The following is a 25,997-nucleotide window of genomic DNA, read 5'->3' as shown; positions in this document are numbered from 1 at the left end:
GTGTACCCAGCTTAAGACATATTTTGCATGTTGCACAGGACCCGGTGACACACTTGTGCTGTGTGTCATATTGAGGCTACATGTATGAGGACATCTCTGTAGTTTTATAAGCACTGGGTTTTCAACTAAAGTCACTTGTTAATGTCATTGTTTGACTTTGTTTTTTACAATATTAATTGAAACTATGGGAGAATTTAATTAGACTCCGTAATTTACCGGGCATGAAAAAAGGTGGTAGCGTCTGGCTGTAACGTCTGGGGGTTATTAATTTGAAGCCCTTTTTCCTTGCCTGTTAAATTAGCCTGTTATTGGGTGTTAACAAACAGAATCCAGCATACATTCCTGGACATTTGTTAACGGTTGCACGGCGCCCAATAGCAGGCTATTTAGTGGGATTTCTTTTTGGGGCTGCAGTGCTCAGGCTCGATAAAGAATCCCCGTTAACTGCAGTCTGCAGTTGGGGCTAATTAAATAGCCCCGGGGATCAATTAGTCCACGGTAAATTACTGCAGATAATTGAAACACCCCCCCCCCCCCCCCCCCCTATATCTTTTGGAGGATAACTTCACCCAAATTAAATTTCAGGTTACAAAGTGACAGAGGACAATGAGGAATCTTATTTTAATATAAAAAAGAAATCCTCTGCTACTTTCCCTGCATCTAAGGAATGAAATTCCCTATTTGAAGAAACTTGGATTAACCCTGACAAGAAGTTTCAGATCCCTAAAAGGTTACTGGCATCCGTCCCTTTTCCTCAGTATGATAGAAAAAAAATGGGAAAACCTACCTATTGTTGACGCATCGGTATCTAGGCTGTCACGTAAGATAATCTTACCTGTCCCGAGGGCAGCCTCCTTAAAGGACATTGCTGACCGCAAGATTGAGACCACTCTCAAATCTCTGTACACAGCTGCGGGGGTGGCCCAAAGACCCACTATACCTTGTGCATGGATTACTAGGGCCATTGCAAAATGGTCAGGTGACCTAATTGAGGGGTTAGATTCCTTACCCAGAGGGGAGATGATTTTACTCCTACAGCATATCCAGGACTCTGCAAATTTTATCAGAAAAGAGATAGGCTTGCTCAATGCACACACCATGGCAGTGTCAGCACGCAGGGGCCTTTGGCTACGTCAGTTGACTGCGGATTCCAGAAAAGGTGTGGAAAGCCTACCTTTCGCAGGTGAGGCCCTGTTTGGAGATTAAGTGGATACGTGGATATTCAAGGCTACGGCGGGTAAGATACCTACTCTGCTCCAACTCTGCAGTACTTTCGGACAGCAAAATGTAAAAATTAAACAAAAGGTTCCTCTACAGCCTTTAAAGGCAATTGAGGTAAACCCAGAAAACAAGCAACTGCAGGTTCACAGGAACAGAACTCTAGTTCTGCTTCCTCAAAGCCTATAGCATGACGGTGGACCGCACTCCCTGGAAGACAGGCAGGTGGGAGCCCGATTAAGAGATTTAAGTCACATATGGGCGTCATCATGCCAGAATCCTTGGGTCAAAGAGCTCATCGCCCAGGGGTACAGACGGGAGTTTCAGGAACTTCCACCTCGCAGATTCTTCAAATCAGGTTTACCAGCTTCTCAGGAGGCAAGTATAGTTTTCCGGGATGCAATTCAAAAACTTGTACAGACTCCGGTCATTGTTCCAGTTCTACCTCAGCTACAGAACAAAAGTTATTATTCCAATCTGTTTGTGGTACCGAAACCGGACGGTTCGTGAGACCCATTTTAAACCTCAAGTCACTGAAACCACGTTTAAGGGTGTTCAAATTCAAGATGGAGTCTCTGAGAGCGGTGATCTCAGGTCTGGAGGAAGGGGAATTCTTGGTGTCTCTGGATATCAAGGATGCATACCTTCATATCCCAATCTGGCTGCCTCATCAGGCTATCTATGGTTTGCATTACAGGACCGTCACTACCAGTTCCAGGCCCTACCATTTGGCCTCTCCATGGCATCGAGGGTATATTCACCAAGGTAATGGCAGAGATGATGTTTCTCCTCCGCAAACGGGGAGTTAACATTATTCCGTACCTGGACGATCTGCTGATAAAAGCACCATCCAGGGAGCGGTTGTTGGACAACATTGCCCTCTCAACTTGACTACTCCGGGATCACGGGTGGATTCTGAACCTACCAAAATCTCACCTGGAACCAACTCGGAGGCTTCCGTGTCTGGGGATGATACTGGATACGGAGGCACAGAAGGTATTCCTTCTGTTGGAAAAGGCATTGGTAATCCAGTCGATGGTGCGGGATGTTCTAAAACAAACTCTGATATCGGTGCATCTATGCATTCGCCTTCTGGGAAAGATGGTATCCGCTTACGAGGCACTGCAGTACGGAAGGTTTCACGCAAGGCCTTCCAGCTGGATCTGTTAGACAGATGGTCCGGATCGCATCTCCACATGCACCAGAGGATACGTCTGTCACGAAAGGCCAGGATTTCTCTTCTGTCGAGGCTTCAGACTTCTCACCTGACAGAGGGCCGAAGGTTCGGGATTCAAAATTGGATTCTGCTAACCACAGACGCAAGCCTCAGAGGTTGGGGAGCAGTCACCCAGGGGGAACACTACCAAGGAAAGTGGTCAGGTCAGGAAACCATTCTTCCAATCAACATTCTGTAACTAAGGGCCATATACAATGCCCTTCTACAGGCATCACATCTTCAAGATCAGGCCATCCAGGTTCAGTCGGACAATGTGACGGCGGTAACGTACATAAACCGACAGGGCGGAATGAAGAGCAGAGCAGCAATGTCAGAGGTTACAAGGATTCTCCTCTGGGCAGAAAGACACGCGGTGGCATTGTCCGCAATCTTCATGCCGGGAGTAGACAACTGGGAAGCAGATTTCCTCTGCAGACACGACCTCCACCCAGGAGAGTGGGGCCTTCACCTGGAGGTGTGCGAGTGTTTGACATGTTGGTGGGGAATTCCACAGATCGACATGATGGCCTCTCTTCTCAACAAGAAGCTCAGGCGGTATTGTTCCAGGTTGAGAGACCCACAGACAGTGGCAGGGGACGCTCTGGTGACTCCATGGGTCTATTGATGGTGTACGTGTTTCCACCCCTTCCATTGATCCCAAGAAATCTCAAAAGAATAAAAAGGGAAAAGGTGCAAGCAATTCTCATTGCTCCGGATTGACCAAGAAGGGCTTGGTACGTGGAACTACTGGAAATGCACTTGGAGGATCCGTGGCCTCTACCTCTTTGAGAGGATCTTCTGCAACAGGGGCCAATTTCCCACGGTAGAATTTCAACTGGGTCATTTTCTGCTTTTTCTGCTGTCAGGTGTGGATGTGGGCCTACGCCTGGGCTCCATAAAAGTCCAGATTTCGGCCTTATGCATTTTCTTCCAGAAACAGTTGGCTACCCTCCCTGAGGTTCAGACGTTCTTGAAAGGTGTTTTGCACATCCAACCGCCCTTTGTGCCTCCCACGGCACCTTGGGATTTCAACATGGTGTTGCAGTTTCTACAATCGGAATGGTTTGAGCCTTTACAGGAGGTTGACGTAAAGTTTATTACGTGGATGACCATCACATTGTTGGCCATGGCTTCTTCAAGTCGTGTGTCGGAATTGGGGGCGTTGTCTCACAAGAGCCCCTATTTGATTTTTCATGAAGATAGAGCTGAACTCAGAACTCGTCAGCAATTTCTTCCAAAGGTGGTGTCTGCATTTCATATCAACCAACCTATTGTTGTCCCGGTGGTTACCGACGCCTCTACTACTTCAAAGTCCCTCGATGTTGTGAGGGCTTTGAAGATCTATGTGAAGCGGACAGCTCATCACAGAAATTTGGACTCGCTGTTTGTGCTCTATGATCCCAATAAAATTGTGTGTCCTGCTTCAAAGCAGTCTATTGCTCGCTGGATCAGGCATGATTAATCTCTACGGCAGGTATGTCGGTTCCAACATCTGTACAGGCCCACTCTACTAGGTCGGTGGGTTCTTCCTGGGCGGCTGCCTGGGGTGTCTCGGCTTTACAGCTCTGCCGAGCGGCTACTTGGTCAGGTTTGAACACGTTTGCTAAGTTCTACAATTTAGATACTTTGGCCTCTGAGAACCTTCAGTTTGGTCAATCAGTTCTGCAGGAACCTCAGCACTCTCCCACCCGGTTTGGGAGCTTTGGTACATCCCCATGGTACTAAATGGACCCCAGTATCCTCTAGGACATAAGAGAAAATAGGATTTTAATTACTTACCGGTATATCCTTTTCACATAGGCCATAGAGTATACTGGGCGCCCGCCCAGTGCTTCGTGTGTTCCTGCACTGTTACTTGGTTAAGTATTGTTGTTGGTTCAGCTGCTGCTATTCCTCATCAAGTCGGTTAGCATGGCTTTCCTCTTGTTTGTGTGTGCTGGTTCGACTCTCACCACTGTCCTTTAAATCCTTCTCTCAAGGTATGTCTGTCTCCTCAGGCACAGTTGCTAGACTGAATCTGGTAGGAGGGGCATAGAGGAAGGAGCCAGCGCACACTATTGATTTATTAACGTGCCCAAGGCTCCTAGTGGACCCGTCTATACCCCATGGTACTAAATGGACCCCAGTATACTCTACGGACTACGAGAAAAGGATTTACCGGTAGGTAATTAAAATCCTATTTCTCTATCGTCCTAGTGGATGCTGGGGTTCCTGAAAGGACCATGGGGAATAGCGGCTCCGCAGGAGACAGGGCACAAAAAGTAAAGCTTTAGGATCAGGTGGTGTGCACTGGCTCCTCCCCCTATGACCCTCCTCCAAGCCTCAGTTAGATTTTTGTGCCCGGCCGAGAAGGGTGCAATCTAGGTGGCTCTCCTAAAGAGCTGCTTAGAAAAGTTTAGCTTAGGTTTTTTTATTTTACAGTGAGTCCTGCTGGCAACAGGATCACTGCAACGAGGGACTTAGGGGAGAAGAAGTGAACTCACCTGCGTGCAGGATGGATTGGCTTCTTTGGCTACTGGACATTAGCTCCAGAGGGACGATCACAGGTACAGCCTGGATGGTCACCGGAGCCTCGCCGCCGGCCCCCTTGCAGATGCTGAAACAAGAAGAAGGTCCAGAATCGGCGGCATGAAGACTCCTCAGTCTTCTTAAGGTAGCGCACAGCACTGCAGCTGTGCGCCATTTCCTCTCAGCACACTTCACACGGCAGTCACTGAGGGTGCAGGGCGCTGGAAGGGGGGCGCCCTGGGAGGCAATGAAAACCTATTTTTGGCTAAAAATACCTCACATATAGCCTCCGGGGGCTATATGGAGATATTTAACCCCTGCCAGAATCCGTTAAGAGCGGGAGACGAGGCCGCCGAAAAAGGGGCGGGGCCTATCTCCTCAGCACACAGCGCCATTTTCCCTCACAGAAAGGCTGGAGGGAAGGCTCCCAGGCTCTCCCCTGCACTGCACTACAGAAACAGGGTTAAAACAGAGAGGGGGGGCACTAATTTGGCGTTAGAAATATATAAAAAAGATGCTATAAGGGAAAACACTTATATAAGGTTGTCCCTATATAATTATAGCGTTTTTGGTGTGTGCTGGCAAACTCTCCCTCTGTCTCTCCAAAGGGCTAGTAGGTCCTGTCCTCTATCAGAGCATTCCCTGTGTGTGTGCTGTGTGTCGGTACGTGTGTGTCGACATGTATGAGGACGATGTTGGTGAGGAGGCGAAGCAATTGCCTGTAATGGTGATGTCACTCTCTAGGGAGTCGACACCGGAATGGATGGCTTATTTAGGGAATTACGTGATAATGTCAACACGCGGCAAGGTCGGTTGACGACATGAGACGGCCGACAAACAATTAGTACCGGTCCAGACGTCTCAAAAACACCGTCAGGGGTTTTAAAACGCCCGTTTACTTTAGTCGGTCGACACAGACACAGACAGGGACACTGAATCCAGTGTCGACGGTGAATAAACAAACGTATTCCTTATTAGGGCCACACGTTAAGGGCAATGAAGGAGGTGTTACATATTTCTGATACTACAAGTACCACAAAAGAGGGTATTATGTGGGATGTGAAAAAACTACCGTAGTTTTTCCTGAATCAGATAAATTAAATGAAGTGTGTGATGATGCGTGGGTTCCCCCCGATAGAAAATATGGGCGGTATACCCTTTCCCGCCAGAAGTTAGGGCGCGTTGGGAAACACCCCTTAGGGTGGATAAGGCGCTCACACGCTTATCAGAACAAGTGGCGGTACCGTCTATAGATAGGGCCGTCCTCAAGGAGCCAGCTGACAGGAGGCTGGAAAATATCATAAAAAGTATATACACACATACTGGTGTTATACTGCGACCAGCGATCGCCTCAGCCTGGATGTGCAGAGCTGGGGTGGCTTGGTCGGATTCCCTGACTAAAAATATTGATACCCTTGACAGGGACAGTATTTTATTGACTATAGAGCATTTAAAGGATGCATTTCTATATATGCGAGATGCACAGAGGGATATTTGCACTCTGGCATCAAGAGTAAGTGCGATGTCCATATCTGCCAGAAGATGTTTATGGACACGACAGTGGTCAGGTGATGCAGATTCCAAACGGCACAAAGGTGTATTGCCGTATAAAGGAAGAGGAGTTATTTGGGGTCGGTCCATCGGACCTGGTGGCCACGGCAACTGCTGGAAAATCCACCGTTTTTTACCCTAAGTCACATCTCTGCAGAAAAAGACACCGTCTTTTCAGCTTCAGTCCTTTCGTCCCTATAAGAGTCATATCTGCCCAGGGATAGAGGAAAGGGAAGAAGACTGCAGCAGGCAGCCCATTCCCAGGAACAGAAGCGTTCCACCGCTTCTGACAAGCTCTCAGCATGACGCTGAGACCGTACAGGACCCCTGGATCCTACAAGTAGTATCCCAGGGGTACAGATTGGAATGTCGAGACGTTTCCCCTGCGCAGGCTCCTGAAGTCTGCTTTACCAAGGTCTCCCTCCGACAAGGAGGCAGTATGGGAAACAATTCACGAGCTGTATTCCCAGCAGGTGATAATTAAATTACCCCTCCTACAACAAGAAAAGGGGTATTATTCCACACTATATTGTGGTACTGAAGCCAGAAGGCTAGGTGAGACCTATTCTAAATCTAAAAAAATTTGAACACTTACAAAGGTTCAAATCAAGATGGAGTCACTCAGAGCAGTGATAACGAACCGGGAAGAAGGGGACTATATGGTGTCCCGAGACATCAGGGATGCTTACCTCCATGTCCCAAATTTGCCCTTATCACTAAGGGTACCTCAGGTTCGTGGTACAGAACTGTCACTATCAGTTTCAGACGCTGCCGTTTGGATTGTCCACGGCACCCCGGGTCTTTACCAAGGTAATGGCCGAAATGATGGTTCTTCTTCGAAGAAAAGGCGTCTTAATTATCCCTTACTTGGACGATCTCCTGATAAGGGCAAAGTCCAGGGAACAGTTGGAGGTCGGAGTAGCATGATCCCGACAACAAGTCTCCTGTGCTTAGGGATGATTCTGGACACAGTCCAGAAAAAGGTGTTTCTCCCGGAAGAGAAAGCCAGGGAGTTATCCGAGCTAGTCAGGAACCTCCTAAAATCAGTGCATCATTGCACAAGGGCCATGGTAAAAAAATGGTGACTTCCTTCGAAGCAATTCCAGTCGGCAGATTTCATGCAAGAACTTTTCAGTGGGATCTGCTGGACAAATGGTCCGGATCGCATCTTCAGATGCATCAGCGGATAACCCTATATCCAAGGACAAGGGTGTCTCTCCTGTGGTGGTTACAGAGTGCTCATCTTCTAGAGGGCCGCAGATTCGGCATTCAGTTTTGGATGTTGGTGACCACGGAGGCCAGCCCGAGAGGCTAGGGAGCAGTCACACAAGGAAAAAATTTCCAGGGAGTGTGATCAAGTCTGGAGACTTTTCTCCACATAAATATAGCTAAGGGTAAATTTATAATGCTCTAAGCTTAGCAAGACCTCTGCTTCAAGGTCAGCCGGTATTGATCCAGTGGGATAAAACATCACGGCAGTCGCCCACGTAAATAGACAGGGCGGCACAAGAAGCAGGAGGGCAGTGGCAAAAACTGCAAGGACTTTTCGCTGGGCGGAAAATTATGTGATAGCACTGTCAGCAGTGTTTCATTCCGGGAATGGAAACTGGGAAGCAGACTTCCTCAGTAGGCACGACCTCCACCCGGCAGAGTGGGAACTTCATGAGGAAGTTTTCCACATGATTGTAAACCGTTGGGAATTACCAAAGGTGGACATGATGGCGTCCCGTCTGAACAAAAAACGGGACAGGTATTGCGCCAGGTTAAGAGACCCTCAGGCAATAGCTGTGGACGTTCTGGTAACACCGTGGGTGTACCAGTCGGTGTATGTGTACCATCCTCTGCTTTTCATACCTAAGGTACTGAGAATTATAAGACGTAGAGGAGTAAGAACTATACTCATGGCTCCGGATTGGCCAAGAAGGACTTGGTACCCGGAACTTCAAGAGATGCTCACAGAGGACTTATGGCCTCTGCCGCTAAGAAGGGACTTGTTTCAGCAAGTACCATGTCTGTTCCAAGACTTACCGCAGCTGCGTTTGACGGCATGGCGGTGGAACGCCGGATCCTAAGGGAAAAGGCATTCAGGAAGAGGTCATTCCTACCCTGGTCAAAGCCAGAAAGGAGGTGACCGCACAACATTATCACCACATGTGGCGAAAATATGTTGCGTGGTGTGAGGCCAGGAAGGCCCCACGAAGAAATTTCAACTCGGTCGATTCCTGCATTTCCTGCAAACAGGAGTGTCTATGGGCCTCAAATTGGGGTCCATTAAGGTTCAAATTTCGGCCCTGTCGATTTTTCTTCCAGAAAGAATTGGCTTCAGTTCCTGAAGTCCAGAAGTTTGTCAAGGGAGTATTGCATATACAACCCCCTTTTGTGCCTCCAGTGGCACTGTGGGATCTCAACGTAGTTCTGGGATTCCTCAAAACACATTGGTTTAAAACCAGTCAAATCTGTGGATTTGAAGCATCTCACATGAAAAGTGAACATGCTCTTGGACCTGGCCTGGACCAGGCGAGTGTCAAATTGGTGGTTTTTTTCTCAAAAAAGCCCATATCTGTTTGTCCATTCGGACAGGGCAGAGCTGCGGACTCGTCCCCAGTTCTCTCCCTAAGGTGGTGTCAGTGTTTCACCTGAACCAGCTTATTGTGGTGTCTTGCGCCTACTAGGGACTTGGAGGACTCCAAGTTGCTAGATGTGGTCAGGGCCCTGAAAATATAGGTTCCAGGACGGCTGGAGTCAGGAAAACTGACTTGCTGTTATCCTGTATGCACCCAACAAACTGGGTGCTCTTGCTTCTAAGCAGACTTTTGCTAGTTGGATGTGTAATACAATTCAGCTTGCACATTCTGTGGCAGGCCTGCCACAGCCAAAATATGTAAATGCCCATTCCACAAGGAAGGTGGGCTCATCTTGGGCGGCTGCCCGAGGGGTCTCGGCTTTACAACTTTGCCGAGCAGCTATTTAGTCAGGGGCAAACACGTTTGTAAAATCCTACAAATTTGATAACCTGGCTAAGGAGGACCTGGAGTTCTCTCATTCGGTGCTGCAGAGTCATCCGCACTCTCCCGCCCGTTTGGGAGCTTTGGTATAATCCCCATGGTCCTTTCAGGAACCCCAGCATCCACTAGGACGATAGAGAAAATAAGAATTTACTTACCGATAATTCTATTTCTCGGAGTCCGTAGTGGATGCTGGGCGCCCATCCCAAGTGCGGATTATCTGCAATACTTGTACATAGTTACAAAAATCGGGTTATTATTGTTGTGAGCCATCTTTCAGAGGCTCCGCTGTTATCATACTGTTAACTTGGTTCAGATCACAGGTTGTACAGTGTGATTGGTGTGGCTGGTATGAGTCTTACCCGGGATTCATAAATCCTTCCTTATTGTGTACGCTCGTCCGGGCACAGTATCCTAACTGAGGCTTGGAGGAGGGTCATAGGGGGAGGAGCCAGTGCACACCACCTGATCCTAAAGCTTTACTTTTTGTGCCCTGTCTCCTGCGGAGCCGCTATTCCCCATGGTCCTTTCAGGAACCCCAGCATCCACTACGGACTCCGAGAAATAGAATTATCGGTAAGTAAATTCTTATTTTTCCCCTCAAAATTCTACACACAATACCCCATAATGACAACGTGAAAAAGTTTTTTTGGGAGATTTTTGCAAATTTATTAAAAATAAAAAACTAAGAAATCTCATGTACATAAGTATTCACAGCCTTTGCTCAATACTTTGTTGTTTCACCTTTGGCAGCAATTACAGCCTCAATTCTTTTTGAATATGATTCCACAAGCTTGGCACACCTATTTTTGCCCAGTTTCGCCCATTCCTCTTAGCAGCACCTCTCAAGCTCCATCAGGTTGGATGGGAAGCGTCGTTGCAGAGCCATTTTCAGATCTCTCCAGAGATGTTAAATTGGATTTAAGTCTGGGCTCTGGCTGGTCCACTCAAGGACATTCACAGAGTTGTCCTGAAGCCACTCCTTTGATATCTTGGCTGTGTGCTTAGGGTTGTTGTCCTGCTGAAAGCTGAACTGTCGCCCCAGTCTGAGGTCAAGAGCGCTCTGGAGCAGGTTTTCATCCAGGATGTCTCTGTACATTGCTGCATTCATCATTCCCTCTATCCTGACTAGTCTCCCTGTTCCTGCCACTGAAATACAACCCCACAGCATGATGCTGCCACCACCATGCTTCACTGTAGGGATGGTATTGGCCTGGTGATGAGTGGTGCCTGGTTTCATCCAAAAATGATGCCTGGCATTCACGCCCAAGAGTTAAATCTTTGTCTCATCAGACCAGGTAATTGTGTTTCTCATGGTCTGAGAGTCCCTCAGGTGCATTTTGTTAAACTCCAGCCGGGCTGCCATGTGCTTTTTTACTAAGGAGTGGCTTCCGTCTGGCAACTCTACCATACAGGCCTGATTGGTGGGTTGCTTGTAGAGATGGTTGTCCTTCTGGAAGGTTCTCCTCTCTCCACAGAGGAATGCTGTAGCTCTGACAGAGTGACCATCGGGTTCTTGGTCACCTCCCTGAGTTAGAGCCCTTCTTCCCCGGTCGCTCAGTTTAGATGGCCAGCCAGCTCTAGGAAGAGTCCTGGTGGTTCCGAACTTCTTCCATTTACAGATGATGGAGGCCACTGTGCTCATTGGGACCTTCATAGCAGCAGATATTTCTCTGACGTCCTAGTGGATGCTGGGACTCCGTAAGGACCATGGGGAATAGCGGCTCCGCAGGAGACAGGGCACAAGAATAAAAGCTTTAGGATCAGGTGGTGTGCACTGGCTCCTCCCCCTATGACCCTCCTCCAAGCCTCAGTTAGATTTTTGTGCCCGAACGAGAAGGGTGCAGGCTAGGTGGCTCTCCTGAGCTGCTTAGAATAAAAGTTTATTTTAGGTTTTTTATTTTCAGTGAGTCCTGCTGGCAACAGGCTCACTGCATCGTGGGACTAAGGGGAGAAGAAGCGAACTCACCTGCGTGCAGAGTGGATTGGGCTTCTTAGGCTACTGGACATTAGCTCCAGAGGGACGATCACAGGTTCAGCCTGGATGGGTCCCGGAGCCGCGCCGCCGGCCCCCTTACAGAGCCAGAAGAGAGGTCCGGTGAAATCGGCGGCAGAAGACGGTCCTGTCTTCAGACTAAGGTAGCGCACAGCACCGCAGCTGTGCGCCATTGCTCTCAGCACACTTCACACTCCGGTCACTGAGGGTGCAGGGCGCTGGGGGGGGAGCGCCCTGAGACGCAATATAAACAGATAATACCTTAGGTTGGCAAAAGAATACATCACATATAGCTCCTGGGCTATATGGATGTATTTTAACCCCTGCCATTTTTACAGAAAAGAGCGGGAGATAAGGACGTCGTGAAGGGGCGGAGCCTATCTCCTCAGCACACAAGCGCCATTTTCCCTCACAGCTCCGCTGGAAGGACGGCTCCCTGACTCTCCCCTGCAGACCTGCTACAGAATCAGGGTAAAAAAGAGAAGGGGGGGCACTATTGGCAGCTAATAATAATAAACAGCAGCTATAAGGGAATAACACTTATATAAGGTTATCCCTGTATATATATATATAGCGCTTGGTGTGTGCTGGCAGACTCTCCCTCTGTCTCTCCAAAGGGCTAGTGGGGTCCTGTCCTCTATCAGAGCATTCCCGGTGTGTGTGCTGTGTGTCGGTACGTGTGTGTCGACATGTATGAGGAGGAAAATGATGTGGAGGCGGAGCAATTGCCTGGGTTAGTGATGTCACCCCCTAGGGAGTCGACACCTGACTGGATGATCGTATTAAAAGAATTAAGTGATAATGTCAGCAATTTGCAAAAAACTGTTGACGACATGAGACAGCCGGCAAATCAATTAGTGCCTGTCCAGGCGTCTCAGACACCGTCAGGGGCCCTAAAACGCCCGTTACCTCAGTGGGTCGACACAGACCCAGACACAGATACTGAGTCTAGTGTCGACGGTGAGGAGACAAACGTAATGTCCAGTAGGGCCACACGTTACATGATCACGGCAATGAAGGAGGCATTGAACATTTCTGACACTACAAGTACCACAAAGAAGGGTATTATGTGGGGTGTGAAAAAACTACCAATAGTTTTTCCTGAGTCAGATGAATTAAATGAGGTGTGTGATAAAGCGTGGGTTTCCCCCGACAAAAAACTGCTAATTTCTAATAAATTATTGGCACTATATCCTTTCCCGTCAGAGGTTAGGACGCGTTGGGAAACACCTCCTAGGGTAGATAAGGCGCTCACACGTTTATCTAAACAAGTAGCGTTACCGTCTCCTGATACGGCCACCCTCAAAGAACCAGCTGATAGAAGGCTGGAAAATATCCTAAAAAGTATATACACACATACTGGTGTTATACTGCGACCAGCAATCGCTTCAGCCTGGATGTGCAGTGCTGGAGTCGCGTGGTCGGATTCCCTGACTGAAAATATTGATACCCTGGATAGGGACAATATATTGTTAACTATAGAGCATTTGAAGGATGCATGACTGTATATGCGTGATGCACAGAGGGATATTTGCACCCTGGCATCAAGAGTAAGTGCTATGTCCATTTCTGCCAGAAGAGCGTTATGGACGCGACAGTGGTCAGGGGATGCGGATTCCAAACGACATATGGAAGTATTGCCGTATAAAGGGGAGGAGTTATTTGGGGCTGGTCTATCGGACCTGGTGGCCACGGCAACGGCTGGAAAGTCCACCTTTTTACCCCAGGTCACTTCACATCAGCAGAAAAAGACACCGTCTTTTCAAACTCAGTCCTTTCGTTCCCATAAGTACAAGCGAGCAAAAGGCCACTCTTTTCTGCCCCGGGGCAGAGGAAGAGGAAAAAGACGGCACCATGCGGCCGCTTCCCAGGAGCAGAAGCCCTCCCCTGCTTCTGCCAAGTCTTCAGCATGACGCTGGGGCTTTACAAGCAGACTCAGACATGGTGGGGGCCCGTCTCAAGAATTTCAACGCGCAGTGGGCTCACTCGCAAGTGGACCCCTGGATTCTACAGGTAGTATCGCAGGGGTACAAACTGGAATTCGAGGCGTTTCCCCCTCGCCGGTTCCTGAAGTCTGCTCTACCAAAGTCTCCCTCCGACAGGGAGGCAGTTTTGGAAGCCATTCACAAGCTGTATTCCCAGCAGGTGATAATCAAGGTACCCCTCCTACAACAGGGAAAGGGGTATTATTCCACGCTGTTTGTGGTACCGAAGCCGGACGGCTCGGTGAGACCAATTTTAAATCTGAAATCCTTGAACACTTACATAAAAAGGTTCAAATTCAAGATGGAGTCACTCAGAGCGGTGATAGCGAACCTGGAAGAAGGGGACTATATGGTGTCTCTGGACATCAAAGATGCTTATCTCCACGTCCCAATCTACCCTTCTCACCAAGGGTACCTCAGGTTTGTAGTACAAAACTGTCATTATCAGTTTCAGACGCTGCCGTTTGGGTTGTCCACGGCACCTCGGGTCTTTACCAAGGTAATGGCCGAAATGATGATTCTTCTTCGAAGAAAAGGCATCTTAATTATCCCTTACTTGGACGATCTCCTGATAAGGGCAAGGTCCAGGGAACAGTTAGAAGTCGGAGTAGCACTATCTCAGGTAGTGTTACGTCAGCACGGGTGGATCCTAAATATTCCAAAATCGCAGCTGATTCCAACGACACGTCTACTGTTCCTAGGAATGATTCTGGACACAGTCCAGAAGAAGGTGTTTCTCCCGGAGGAGAAGGCCAGGGAGTTATCCGAGCTAGTCAGGAACCTCCTAAAACCAGGCCAGGTGTCAGTGCATCAGTGCACGAGGGTCCTGGGAAAAATGGTGGCTTCTTACGAAGCGATTCCATTCGGAAGATTCCATGCAAGAACGTTTCAGTGGGATCTACTGGACAAATGGTCCGGATCGCATCTTCAGATGCATCAGCGGATAACCCTGTCGCCAAGGACAAGGGTGTCTCTTCTGTGGTGGCTGCAGAGTGCTCATCTACTAGAGGGCCGCAGATTTGGCATTCAGGATTGGATCCTGGTGACCACGGATGCAAGCCTGAGAGGCTGGGGAGCAGTCACACAGGGAAAAAATTTCCAGGGCTTGTGGTCAAGCATGGAAACATCTTTTCATATAAACATTCTGGAACTAAGGGCCATTTACAATGCCCTAAGTCAAGCGAAACCCCTGCTTCAGGGTCAGGCGGTATTGATCCAATCGGACAACATCACGTCAGTCGCCCACGTAAACAGACAGGGCGGCACGAGAAGCAGGAGGGCAATGGCAGAAGCTGCAAGGATTCTTCGCTGGGCGGAAAATCATGTGATAGCACTGTCAGCGGTGTTCATTCCGGGAGTGGACAACTGGGAAGCAGACTTCCTCAGCAGACACGACCTCCACCCGGGAGAGTGGGGACTTCACCCAGAAGTCTTCCACCTGATAGTAAACCGTTGGGAAAAACCAAAGGTGGACATGATGGCGTCCCGTCTAAACAAAAAACTAGACAGATATTACGCCAGGTCAAGGGACCCTCAGGCAATAGCGGTGGACGCTCTGGTAACGCCGTGGGTGTACCAGTCAGTGTATGTGTTCCCTCCTCTGCCTCTCATACCAAAAGTACTGAGAATCATAAGAAGGAGAGGAGTAAGAACTATACTCGTGGTTCCGGATTGGCCAAGAAGGACTTGGTACCCGGAACTTCAAGAGATGCTCACGGACGAACCGTGGCCTCTACCTCTAAGAAAGGACCTGCTCCAGCAGGGGCCTTGTCTGTTCCAAGACTTACCGCGGCTGCGTTTGACGGCATGGCGGTTGAACGCCGGATCCTGAAGGAAAAAGGCATTCCAGATGAAGTCATCCCTACCCTGGTCAAGGCCAGGAAGGACGTAACCGCAAAACATTATCACCGCATTTGGCGAAAATATGTTGCGTGGTGTGAGGCCAAGAAGGCCCCTACAGAGGAATTTCAACTGGGTCGTTTCCTCCATTTCCTGCAAACAGGACTATCTATGGGCCTAAAATTAGGGTCCATTAAGGTTCAAATTTCGGCCCTGTCGATTTTCTTCCAGAAAGAACTGGCTTCCGTGCCTGAAGTTCAGACATTTGTAAAAGGGGTACTGCATATACAGCCTCCTTTTGTGCCTCCAGTGGCACCTTGGGATCTCAATGTTGTGTTGAGTTTCCTAAAGTCACATTGGTTTGAACCACTCACCACTGTGGACTTAAAATATCTCACATGGAAGGTGACGATGCTGTTAGCCCTGGCTTCAGCCAGGCGTGTGTCAGAATTGGCGGCTTTATCATATAAAAGCCCTTACTTAATTTTTCATTCTGACAGGGCAGAATTGAGGACTCGTCCTCAATTTCTACCTAAGGTGGTTTCTGCATTTCACATGAACCAACCTATTGTGGTACCTGCGGCTACTAGGGACTTGGAGGACTCTAAGTTGCTTGACGTTGTCAGGGCCCTGAAAATATATGTTTCCAGGACGGCTGGAGTCAGAAAATCTGACTCACTGTTTATCCTGTATGCACCCAACAAACTGGGTGCTCCTGCTTCTAAGCAGACGATTGCTCGTTGGATTTGTAGTACAATTCAGCTTGCACATTCTGTGGCAGGCCTGCCACAGCCAAAATCGGTAAAAGCCCATTCCACAAGGAAAGTGGGCTCATCTTGGGCGGCTGCCCGAGGGGTCTCGGCTTTACAACTTTGCCGAGCAGCTACTTGGTCAGGGGCAAACACGTTTGCTAAATTCTACAAATTTGATACCCTGGCTGAGGAGGACCTGGAGTTCTCTCATTCGGTGCTGCAGAGTCATCCGCACTCTCCCGCCCGTTTGGGAGCTTTGGTATAATCCCCATGGTCCTTACGGAGTCCCAGCATCCACTAGGACGTCAGAGAAAATAAGATTTTACTTACCGATAAATCTATTTCTCGTAGTCCGTAGTGGATGCTGGGCGCCCATCCCAAGTGCGGATTGTCTGCAATACTTGTATATAGTTATTGTTACAAAAATTCGGGTTATTATTGTTGTGAGCCATCTTTTCAGAGGCTCCCTTTCGTTTTATCATACTGTTAACTGGGTTCAGATCACGAGTTGTACGGTGTGATTGGTGTGGCTGGTATGAGTCTTACCCGGGATTCAATATCCTTCCTTATTATGTACGCTCGTCCGGGCACAGTATCCTAACTGAGGCTTGGAGGAGGGTCATAGGGGGAGGAGCCAGTGCACACCACCTGATCCTAAAGCTTTTATTCTTGTGCCCTGTCTCCTGCGGAGCCGCTATTCCCCATGGTCCTTACGGAGTCCCAGCATCCACTACGGACTACGAGAAATAGATTTATCGGTAAGTAAAATCTTATTTTTTCTGTACCCTTCCCCAGATTTGTTCCTCGAGACAATCCTGAGTCGGAGGTCTACAGACAGTTCCTTTGACTTCATGCTTTGTTTGTGCTCACACATGCACTGTCAAGTGTGGGACCTTATATAGACAGGTGTGTGCCTTTCCACATCATGTCCAATCAACTGAATTTACCACAGGTGGACTCCAATTAGGCTGTACGAACATCTCAAGGATGATCAGTGGAAACAGGATACATCTGAGCTCAATTTTGAGCTTCATGGCAAAAGCTGGGCATATACTATACAATTATCTGGCAGATAATCCGTCAGATCTGGCGGTTGTAATGATAATCTGGTAATGGTCAAAACCGATCTGTGACTTAACCAGTTTGTGTGAAAAAAAAAAAAATATATATATCTAGTAATAGATGCTCAATTAGCTTAAATGTATGAATAAGCCCCTAAGCCGCGTCAAGCCCTCTTTGTTTATTGGGGATCCCTAGCGCTATATCTAGTTGCAGGATGCGGCATCCCAAATATCAGCATAAGCCAGAAAGCCCAGGGCAGCATACCAGTGAAAAAACTATAGTGTTAATAAATTAGTGTTAGGAAGCCGAAGCTGTATACAGAAAGTGATACAAAAATAATGAGATGTAATTAAAATAAAAAAATAGTTTTAGTGAAGAAATTAGTAAGTGATAAGTGTTCATAGAATGTAAAGGTATTCCACACTAAAGCCATCCATCCCAGGCTATCCAGGGGCACCGCACCCCACACCTCCATTACCCCAATCTGGACCTATGATTAATCAACAAAGAGCCACATGATAATGGCTCCTTACTTAAATATATCTAAGCTAAGAGCTACCTACCTTGGAGCAACCCCATAATGCTCCATATGGCATATCAGGACCTGCACCTCCTCCTAATGCAGGATCCTATCTGCCTCTCACAACAGACATATATAGGGGTATATTCAATTAAAGTCTGATCTATTCCAACATGCATTTGTCAGAATGGATCCGACAATCCCTATTCAATTAGCGGCCAAATCCGACTGTCGGAATTGGCCGTTCCCGGTGTCCTGTCCTGCTGCTGCAGGCGGCGGCGGGGGAAGCTGTCAACAGCGATGTGGGGGGAGGGCGCTGCTGGAGTGAGGAGCCTGGCCGTGGGGACGCCCTGCTCAATCCGACTTTTTATATAGTTGGATTGGTATTGTCGGAAACAGGACCAAAACCTGTCGGTTCCGACAGAAGAACGCAGATCGCGGCTATTCCGCCGATCAACGTGCTTTCCGACAAGTCGAATTCCCCTACTTGTCGGAAAAAAAAGCCGGGGATTGACTAGGTCGGAACCCCTTCCAACCTGAAAAAGTATATCCCATAGTGGTAGATGCTCAATTAGCTTAGTGATATCACTCAGGTGTTTGCAAGGGAGGGGTATTTCTAAGCAAGAAAAAAAGTCATTTTATTTACCCCAGCACCCTGAATGACATCAGTAGCCAGATTTAAATCCTACACAATATTAGAATTCGGAGATCTTGGTTACATAAATTTGCGCAAATGTATGAATAAGCCCCCAAGCCACGTCAAGGCCTCTCTCTATATGAAAATCTGGTAATGGACAAAACCTGTCTGTGACTTAACCAATTTGTGTGAACAACAGTTTTTGTCCATTTTCCAGTGTTTGGGAGAAAATTGTCATTTGCTCTCATCCATTACCAGATTTTAATTTCAACAGCCAGATCTGGCAGATTATCTGCCAGATATTTGTATAGTGTATGCCCAGCTAAAGGCTGTGAATACTAATGTGCATGTGATTTTTTTTAAAGTTTTTATTTCTCTAACATCCTAGTGGATACTGGGGTTCTGTACTTTAGAACCATGGGGTATAGATCGGGTCTACTGGAGCCTGGCAGTTTAAAAACCTTTAGTGTGTATGTGTATGCCCCTCCTACCAGACTCTGTTTTAAAAAATGTGCCCAAGCAGCCGGGTGCATTTCTCTGGAGCTCCAGAGAGTTTCCTTTAAATTTTGTTTTAGTTTATTGTTTTCAGGTAGTCCTGGTTGGCAACCAAGCTACCTGCTTCATGGGACTAAGAAGGGTGACCAAACCAACCTTCTGAGGGTTAATGGTTCGTAATCCCAGCTGACAGTACATTGAGCTCCTGAGGTGCTGTTCACACAGCGTTAGCGTGTGTGCCCACGCCAGCAGCTAGCCGCCACCCTCTAACAGATGCCGAAGATCGAGGTGCGGTGAGTTAGCGGGTCCCTGGGGTGGTTTTGGCGGCGGTCACAGGCCCCGAGCTGCGGTTCCCAGCCGTGGACTAAACTGACTCATGGCTCATGCCCCGCAGTGCTCACTGCCCACTAGGGCTTGTGTGTACTGTTATCTATACGTGTAACTAACATGGCCAGTGTAATACTGTGAGGGACCGTGCGCCATTGCAAGGTGCGGGGCTTCCCGGAGCGGGACCAGTGGCGGGAAGAGGCTATATCCTTAAAAGAGCCGGCGGACCGCAAAATTGAGACCATGCTCAAGGCAATATACACCACAGCAGCAGTAGCACAACGTCCAACAATAGATTGTGGGTGGATTTCCAGCTCAGTAGTCAGGTGGTCCGATAATATTATTAATGGATTGGACTCTCTGCCCCAAGATGAGGTCATTACTCTGCTGCAACACATACAGGATGCTGCAAATTTTTTAGCGACGCTATTAAGGAATTGTGTAAGATAAATGGCCGCACTACTGCTATGGCTGTTTCGGCATGCAGAGCTCTGTGGTTACGTCAATAGTCAGCGGACGCGGATTCCAAAAAGGGTGTAGAAAATCTTCCCTTTACAGGTGATGCCTTGTTTGGAGACAAATTAAATAAATGGATCTCCCAGGCAACGGCCGGTAAGTCTACCTATCTACCGTCGGCTGCGCCACCTGCTAGAGGTTTTTACACAGGACCCTCCTTGCAGTCCTTTCGATTGGCAAGGTTCAGAGGCAGAGGCTGAGGGGTCCACACCACTCCCAGAGGATCTCGGGGTAAGTCTCATAAACCTGCAACTGCGGTCTCCCTGGACCAGACCACCGGACCCCCTGCCGCTAAGCCTTCTGCATGACTATTGGCCCCAGCAGCAAGGTGACTTTGAGGTAGGTACTCTCCTTCAACACTTCGCCACGTGTGGGCGAAGTCATGCTGGGATCAAAGGGGGAGGGATCTAATTTCCCAGGGATACCGGCTGGAATTTCAAGCATTTCCTCCTCACAGATTTTTCAAGTCGGGCTTACCAGCTTTACCCGCAGCAAAAGTTACCTTGCAAGACGCTATTGAAAAACTTTTGCAGACGGGGGTGGTGGTTCCAGTACCCCCTCCGTTACACAACAGGGGTTTTTACTCCAGTCTTTATGCCTACCCATCTTGAACCTGAAGTCTCTAAACCTGTATCTGCGGGTGTTCAAATTCAAGATGGAATCTCTGCGGACAGTGATGTCCGGTCTGGAGGAGGGGGAATTCCTGGTAGCTTTAGATGTCAAGGATACTTACCTACACATTCCCATGTGGCCCCCTCATCAGGCTTACCTCAGGTTCGCCATCCTGGATGACCATTTCCAGTTTCAGGCCTTGACCTTTGGCCTGTCCACAGCTCCGAGGGTTTTCACCAAGGTCATGGCAGAGATGATGCTGCAACTGCGCATGATGGGTATCAACATTGTCCCCTACTTGGACGATTTTCTGATAAAGGCTATGTCCAGGGAGCGTCTACTGCACAGCATTGATCTGACGGCTTGCCTATTTACGGGTCATGGGTGTATCCTACATTTTCAGATATCTCACCTGGAACCAACCCAACGTCTTCAGTTTCTGGGAATGATACTGGATACAGTGTCTCAAAAGGTGTTTCTCCCGATGAACAAGGCCTTGGCTATCCAGGCTATGGTCCGCTCGGTGCTCCGTCCTCGCAAGGTATCCATACATCTTTGCATCCGCTTGCTGGGCAAGATGGTTGCTGCTTTCGAGGCAATCCAATACGGCAGATTTCATGCCCGGCCGTTTCAGCTGGATCTGCTGGACAAATGGTCGGGGTATCACCTTCATATACATCAGGAAGTGAACTTTTCTCCAAAAGCCCGGATTTCTCTATTATGGTGGCTACAAGTTCCTCACCTGGTAGAAGGCAGGACTTACAATATCCACTCGTGGATTCTACTGACAACGGATGCCAGCCTCCGGGGTTGGGGGGCTGTGACCCAAGAGGCCCAGTTCCAGGGGGTATGGTCAAATCAGGAATCTGCTCTGCCGATACACGGCCTGGAACTCAGTGCGATTTACAATGCTCTTCTGCAGGCTTCCCATCTCCTGAAGGATCAGGCGATCCAGGTTCAATTGGACAATGCCACGGTGGTGGTGTACATAAACCGACAAGAGGGAACAAGAAGCAGAGCGACGATGCGAGAAGTGTCAAATATCCTCCTCTAGGCGGAGGCCAGCGCAAGCGGCTATTTCAGCCATATTCATTCCAGGAGTGGACTACTGGGAAGCAGACTTCCTCAGCAGACACGACCTCCATCCAGGGGAATGGGGCCTACATCCCGAGGTGTTTCAAAAGTTAATTCACCGGTGGGGTTGCCCGCAAATAGATCTGATGGCTTTTCGTCTCAACAAGAAGCTCTGCCGTTACTTTTCCAGAACGAGGGATTCGCAGGCTGTAGCAGTGGACGCGCTGTCGACACCATGGATGTACCAGTTTGTGTACCTGTTCCCTCCTCTACTGCTAATCCCAAGGGTTCTAAAAAGACTAAGAAGGGAAAGCGTTCAAGCAATTCTAATTGCCCCGGATTGGCATCGACGGACGTGGTACCCATGTCTGGTGTGAAAGAGAAAGGTTACTCCAGTGGAATTTAGAATTGGTCGTTTTCTACTTTTCCTGCAAGTGGGAGTGGATATGGGTCTACGTTTAGGTTCCATCAAAGTTCAGATTTCGGCGCTTTCTATTTTCTTCCAAAAACAACTTGCCGTGTTGCCGGAAGTGCAGACTTTCCTGAAAGGAGTTCTTCATATGCAACCACCCTTCATACCTCCCATGGCTCCGTGGGATGTCAATGTGGTTTTGTCCTTTCTTCACTCGGACTGGTTTGAACCCTTACATAGGGTGGCGTTGACATTTCTTGCCTGGAAGACTATGATGTTATTAGCATTGGCGTCTACCAGACGTGTCTCTGAATTAGGGGCCTTATCCTGTAAAAACCCTTATTTGATTTTTCATGCTGACAGGGTGGAACTCAGGACCCGATCTCAGTTTTTGCCAAAAGTGGTTTCAGCTTTTCATGTGAATCAGCCCATTGTGGTTACGGTGTTGTCCGATGATTCCATTGGGCCAGAGTCCTTGGATGTGGTAATGGCTCTGAAGATTTATGTCAATAAGACGGCACATCATCGAAAATCTGATTCGCTGTTTATCCTTTATGATGCCACCAAGATTGGTCGTCCGGCTTCAAAGCAATCAATTGCTCGTTGGCTCCGGTTGACCATTCAACAAGCCTATACTTCGGGGGCTCTGCCTTTGCCGATGTCTATTCAAGCTCACTCGACGAGATCTGTGGGCTCTTCCTGGGCGGCTGCCCGGGGTGTCTCGGCCTTGCAGTTGTGCCGAGCTGCTACTTGGTCTGGTTCGAACACTTTTGTGAAATTCTATCGGTTTGACACCTTAGCCAAAGATGACCTTCAGTTGGTCAGGCGGTTTTACTGGGGTCTCTGCACTCTCCCACCCGTTTGGGAGCTTTAGGACTTCTCCATGGTACTAAAGTACACAACTCCAGTATCCACTAGGATGTTAGAGAAAATAGGAATTTAATACCTACCGGTAATTCCTTTTCTACTAGTCTGTAGTGGATACTGGGCGCTCGCCTCAGTGCTTCGATCCTGCTTACCTGTGTAAGTATTTGGTTGGCCTGCCGTTGCAGTCCCATTATGTTGTTGGATTAGCTTTGCTATCCTGGTTAGGTTGGTGTTGCTATCCTCTGTTCTGGTTAGCGCACTCCTTTTGGTTATGGTAGTGTGTTGGCTTTGTGCCTCACCGCTGTTGTACCTGTTTTCTTCTCTCGTGGTATGTCCGTCTCCTCGGGCACAGTTTCCTAGACTGGTAGGAGGGGCATAGAAGGGAGGAGCCAGCACACACATACACACACTAAAGGTTTTTAAAGTGCCAGGCTCCAGTGGACCCGATCTATACCCCATAGTACTAAAGTACAGATCCCCAGTATCCACTACGGACTATGAGAAAAGGAATTACCGGTAGGTATTAAATTCCTTTTTTATGAATTTGCAAAAATATCCCAAAAACTTTTTTCACGTTGTTATTATGGGGTATTGTGGCCCTCATTCCGAGTTGTTCGCTCGGTATTTTTCATCGCATCGCAGTGAAAATCCGCTTAGTGCGCATGCGCAATGTTCGCACTGCGACTGCGCCAAGTAACTTTACTATGAAGAAAGTATTTTTACTCACGGCTTTTTCTTCGCTCCGGCGATCGTAATGTGATTGACAGGAAATGGGTGTTACTGGGCGGAAACACGGCGTTTCAGGGGCGTGTGGCTGAAAACGCTACCGTTTCCGGAAAAAACGCAGGAGTGGCCGGAGAAACGGTGGGAGTGCCTGGGCGAACGCTGGGTGTGTTTGTGACGTCAACCAGGAACGACAAGCACTGAAATGATCGCACAGGCAGAGTAAGTCTGGAGCTACTCTGAAACTGCTAAGTAGTTAGTAATCGCAATATTGCGAATACATCGGTCGCAATTTTAAGAAGCTAAGATTCACTCCCAGTAGGCGGCGGCTTAGCGTGTGTAACTCTGCTAAATTCGCCTTGCGACCGATCAACTCGGAATGAGGGCCTGTGTGTAGAAATTTGAGTCTCGGTCACTAAGCTGTACAGTAGTGAAAATGCAATCCAACTTCATCCAGTAGTTTTTTTGTGATGCCACTGATGCCTGACCGAACAGATAGTTCATAAGCAGTCCTTAGAAGTATTTCTCAAAAAAAAATAAAAAAATTGTCATATACAGACACAAGTATTATTATATGTATAGATAATATTGTTTTACTTTATCAACATCCTTACTTTGGTATGTAAACTTCTGGTTTTTATAGATGAAAATTGTAACCGTCTTTTACTCTTTACATCAGGAATCTTCCATGATAGCTTTTTTAAATACTGCTCTAAATGATTGGTGACTCAGAACGTGCAGTTATAGTGTACATATTCACTCGTTCTGAGTCTTTCTTTATTTTTCTGCGGAAACAATAAAGTGCTGTATTTAAGTGCCAAAGGTTTTATCTCGTGTAGGACCGTACTCCTAAGTACGGCACAGAGTTATCCTGGTTGAGGGGTGTATTTACATTTGTGTCTACGTCACTTTCACTATGAATGCCATATGCAAGTTGAAAGAATTTTAAGGATGGTCTTATTTTTGTTCAGGTTGAAGAAATACAAAATATAGGGAACCTCCCGTGTTTGGAAAATGTGACTTTGACCGAAAACCCTCTGACAATTATTCCCGATTATAGAACCAAAGTTCTTGCACAATTTGGAGATCGAGCTGCTGAGGTGAGATCAGTCCAATCTGTACCTTATTACTTATATTTTAACGAAAATACTGCCATTAACAGTTGTCACACTTGTCCACAGTTCACTGGTAAATATCTTAAGTATAAAGCGACGTACACACTATACAATTATTGGGCTGATTTGCCGGGATGTAGTTATGTGACCGCCGTTCACTATACCGAAGCCGGGATCCCGACCAATTAACAGCCCGACAGTCGCGACTGAGAGGGACTATTCCCACTCGTGGGTGTCCACGACATCTATATAGTGGGAATAAAACCTGTGGCGAAGGCAGCGAGCCACCGAGCCCGCAAGGGGCTTCGTTGCACTCGCCCCCCGCCGGCAATCTGAAGCTCGGGATCCCGGCGTCGGTATGGTGACCGTTTACCCGAACCCAACCCGATTTGTCAATGATTGGGACAGCAGCCTGATTTATCGCGTAGTGTGTATAAATGATCGTTTCTGCATTTCGTCAATTAATCGTGAAAATCTTGTTCACAAACACAAATGATTTTCCAATCTATCCTTCCAAAGCAAAAATCTTGGCCATAGTCTTCCGATATCGAGCAGTATGTGTGAATTCCCATGTTTCCCTGTCACTAGGTCATCTTCCTTGTGGGTGGACATATGCAAATGCAGTGTGATGGGGCAAAAAATCTGTAACTTGGGGGGGGTGGGGGGGTGGGAAAGAAAATCTATTAATGTGTATCTCAGATATTGGTGCCTGCAATTTCCCGACAAATCAGTCAATTGTGGCGCGGGTCAAAAAAAGCTGACAGTGTGCACTTAGCTTCAGACTGTGGGGGTCATTCCGAGTTCATCACTAGCTGAAAATGTTCGCTGCGCAGCGATGATGAAAAAAAAAGGCACTTTTGCGCACGAGCGAATGTACTTTCACAACGGCCGATGTAGTTTCACACAAGGTCTAGCGAAGCTTTTCAGTCACACTGCTGGCCGCAGAGTGATTGACAGGAAGTGGGCGTTTCTGGGTGTCAGCTGACCGTTTTCATGAAGTGATCGAAAAAACGCAGGCGTGCCAGTAAAAACGCAGGCGTGCCAGTAAAAATGCAGGCGTAGCTGGCCGAACGCAGGGCGTGTTTGTGACGTCAAAACAGGAACTGAACAGTCTGAAGTGATCGCAAGCGCTGAGTAGGTCTGGAGCTAATCTGAAACTGCACAAAAATTTTTCGTACTCGCTCTGCGATCCTTTCGTTCGCACTTCTGCTAAGCTATAATACACTCCCAGTGGGAGGCGGCATAGCGTTTGCACGATTGCTAAAAACTGCTAGCGAGCGATCAACTCGGAATGACCCCCTGTGTCAGAGATGGACATATTGTGTTCATGTGGTTTTGCTAACTGAGCTCTTTTAAACAGGTTTGTTTGGACAACACCAACACAACTGAAAGGGAGCTGGATACAGTGGAAGTGCTGAAGGCCATCCAAAAAGCAAAGGAAGCAAAAAATAAATTGAACAATGCTGATAAAAAGGTATAACGCAAAGCTTGTCTTCTAAAAACATTTAATCACGTCATCCAAGTTTTAAAACCATTGTTTGTGATATTCTGTCCTGATTTTTAATTG

At 47.9% G+C, this 25,997-nt stretch overlaps 1 protein-coding gene across 5 annotated transcripts in view; it reads left to right on the top strand.

The window, feature by feature from the left end:
- Positions 1–25,997, top strand: part of NISCH (nischarin) — a 306,900-nt gene that overhangs the window by 164,451 nt on the left and 116,452 nt on the right. For all 5 annotated transcript variants that reach the window (XR_010186909.1, XM_063940634.1, XM_063940635.1 and 2 more), the window contains 2 exons: positions 24,287–24,415; positions 25,791–25,904. Coding sequence is in view for 4 of the 5 variants with exons in the window: in XM_063940634.1 (XP_063796704.1) it covers positions 24,287–24,415; positions 25,791–25,904 (243 nt within the window). In the remaining variant the exon portion in view is untranslated. The remainder of the gene's footprint in view (positions 1–24,286; positions 24,416–25,790; positions 25,905–25,997) is intronic.

This window comes from Pseudophryne corroboree, chromosome 9 (assembly GCF_028390025.1).
Source record: "Pseudophryne corroboree isolate aPseCor3 chromosome 9, aPseCor3.hap2, whole genome shotgun sequence".
NCBI lineage: Eukaryota > Metazoa > Chordata > Amphibia > Anura > Myobatrachidae > Pseudophryne > Pseudophryne corroboree.
The sequence above is the reverse complement of the archived record's forward strand: the minus strand, read 5'-3'. Positions and strand labels throughout refer to the sequence as shown.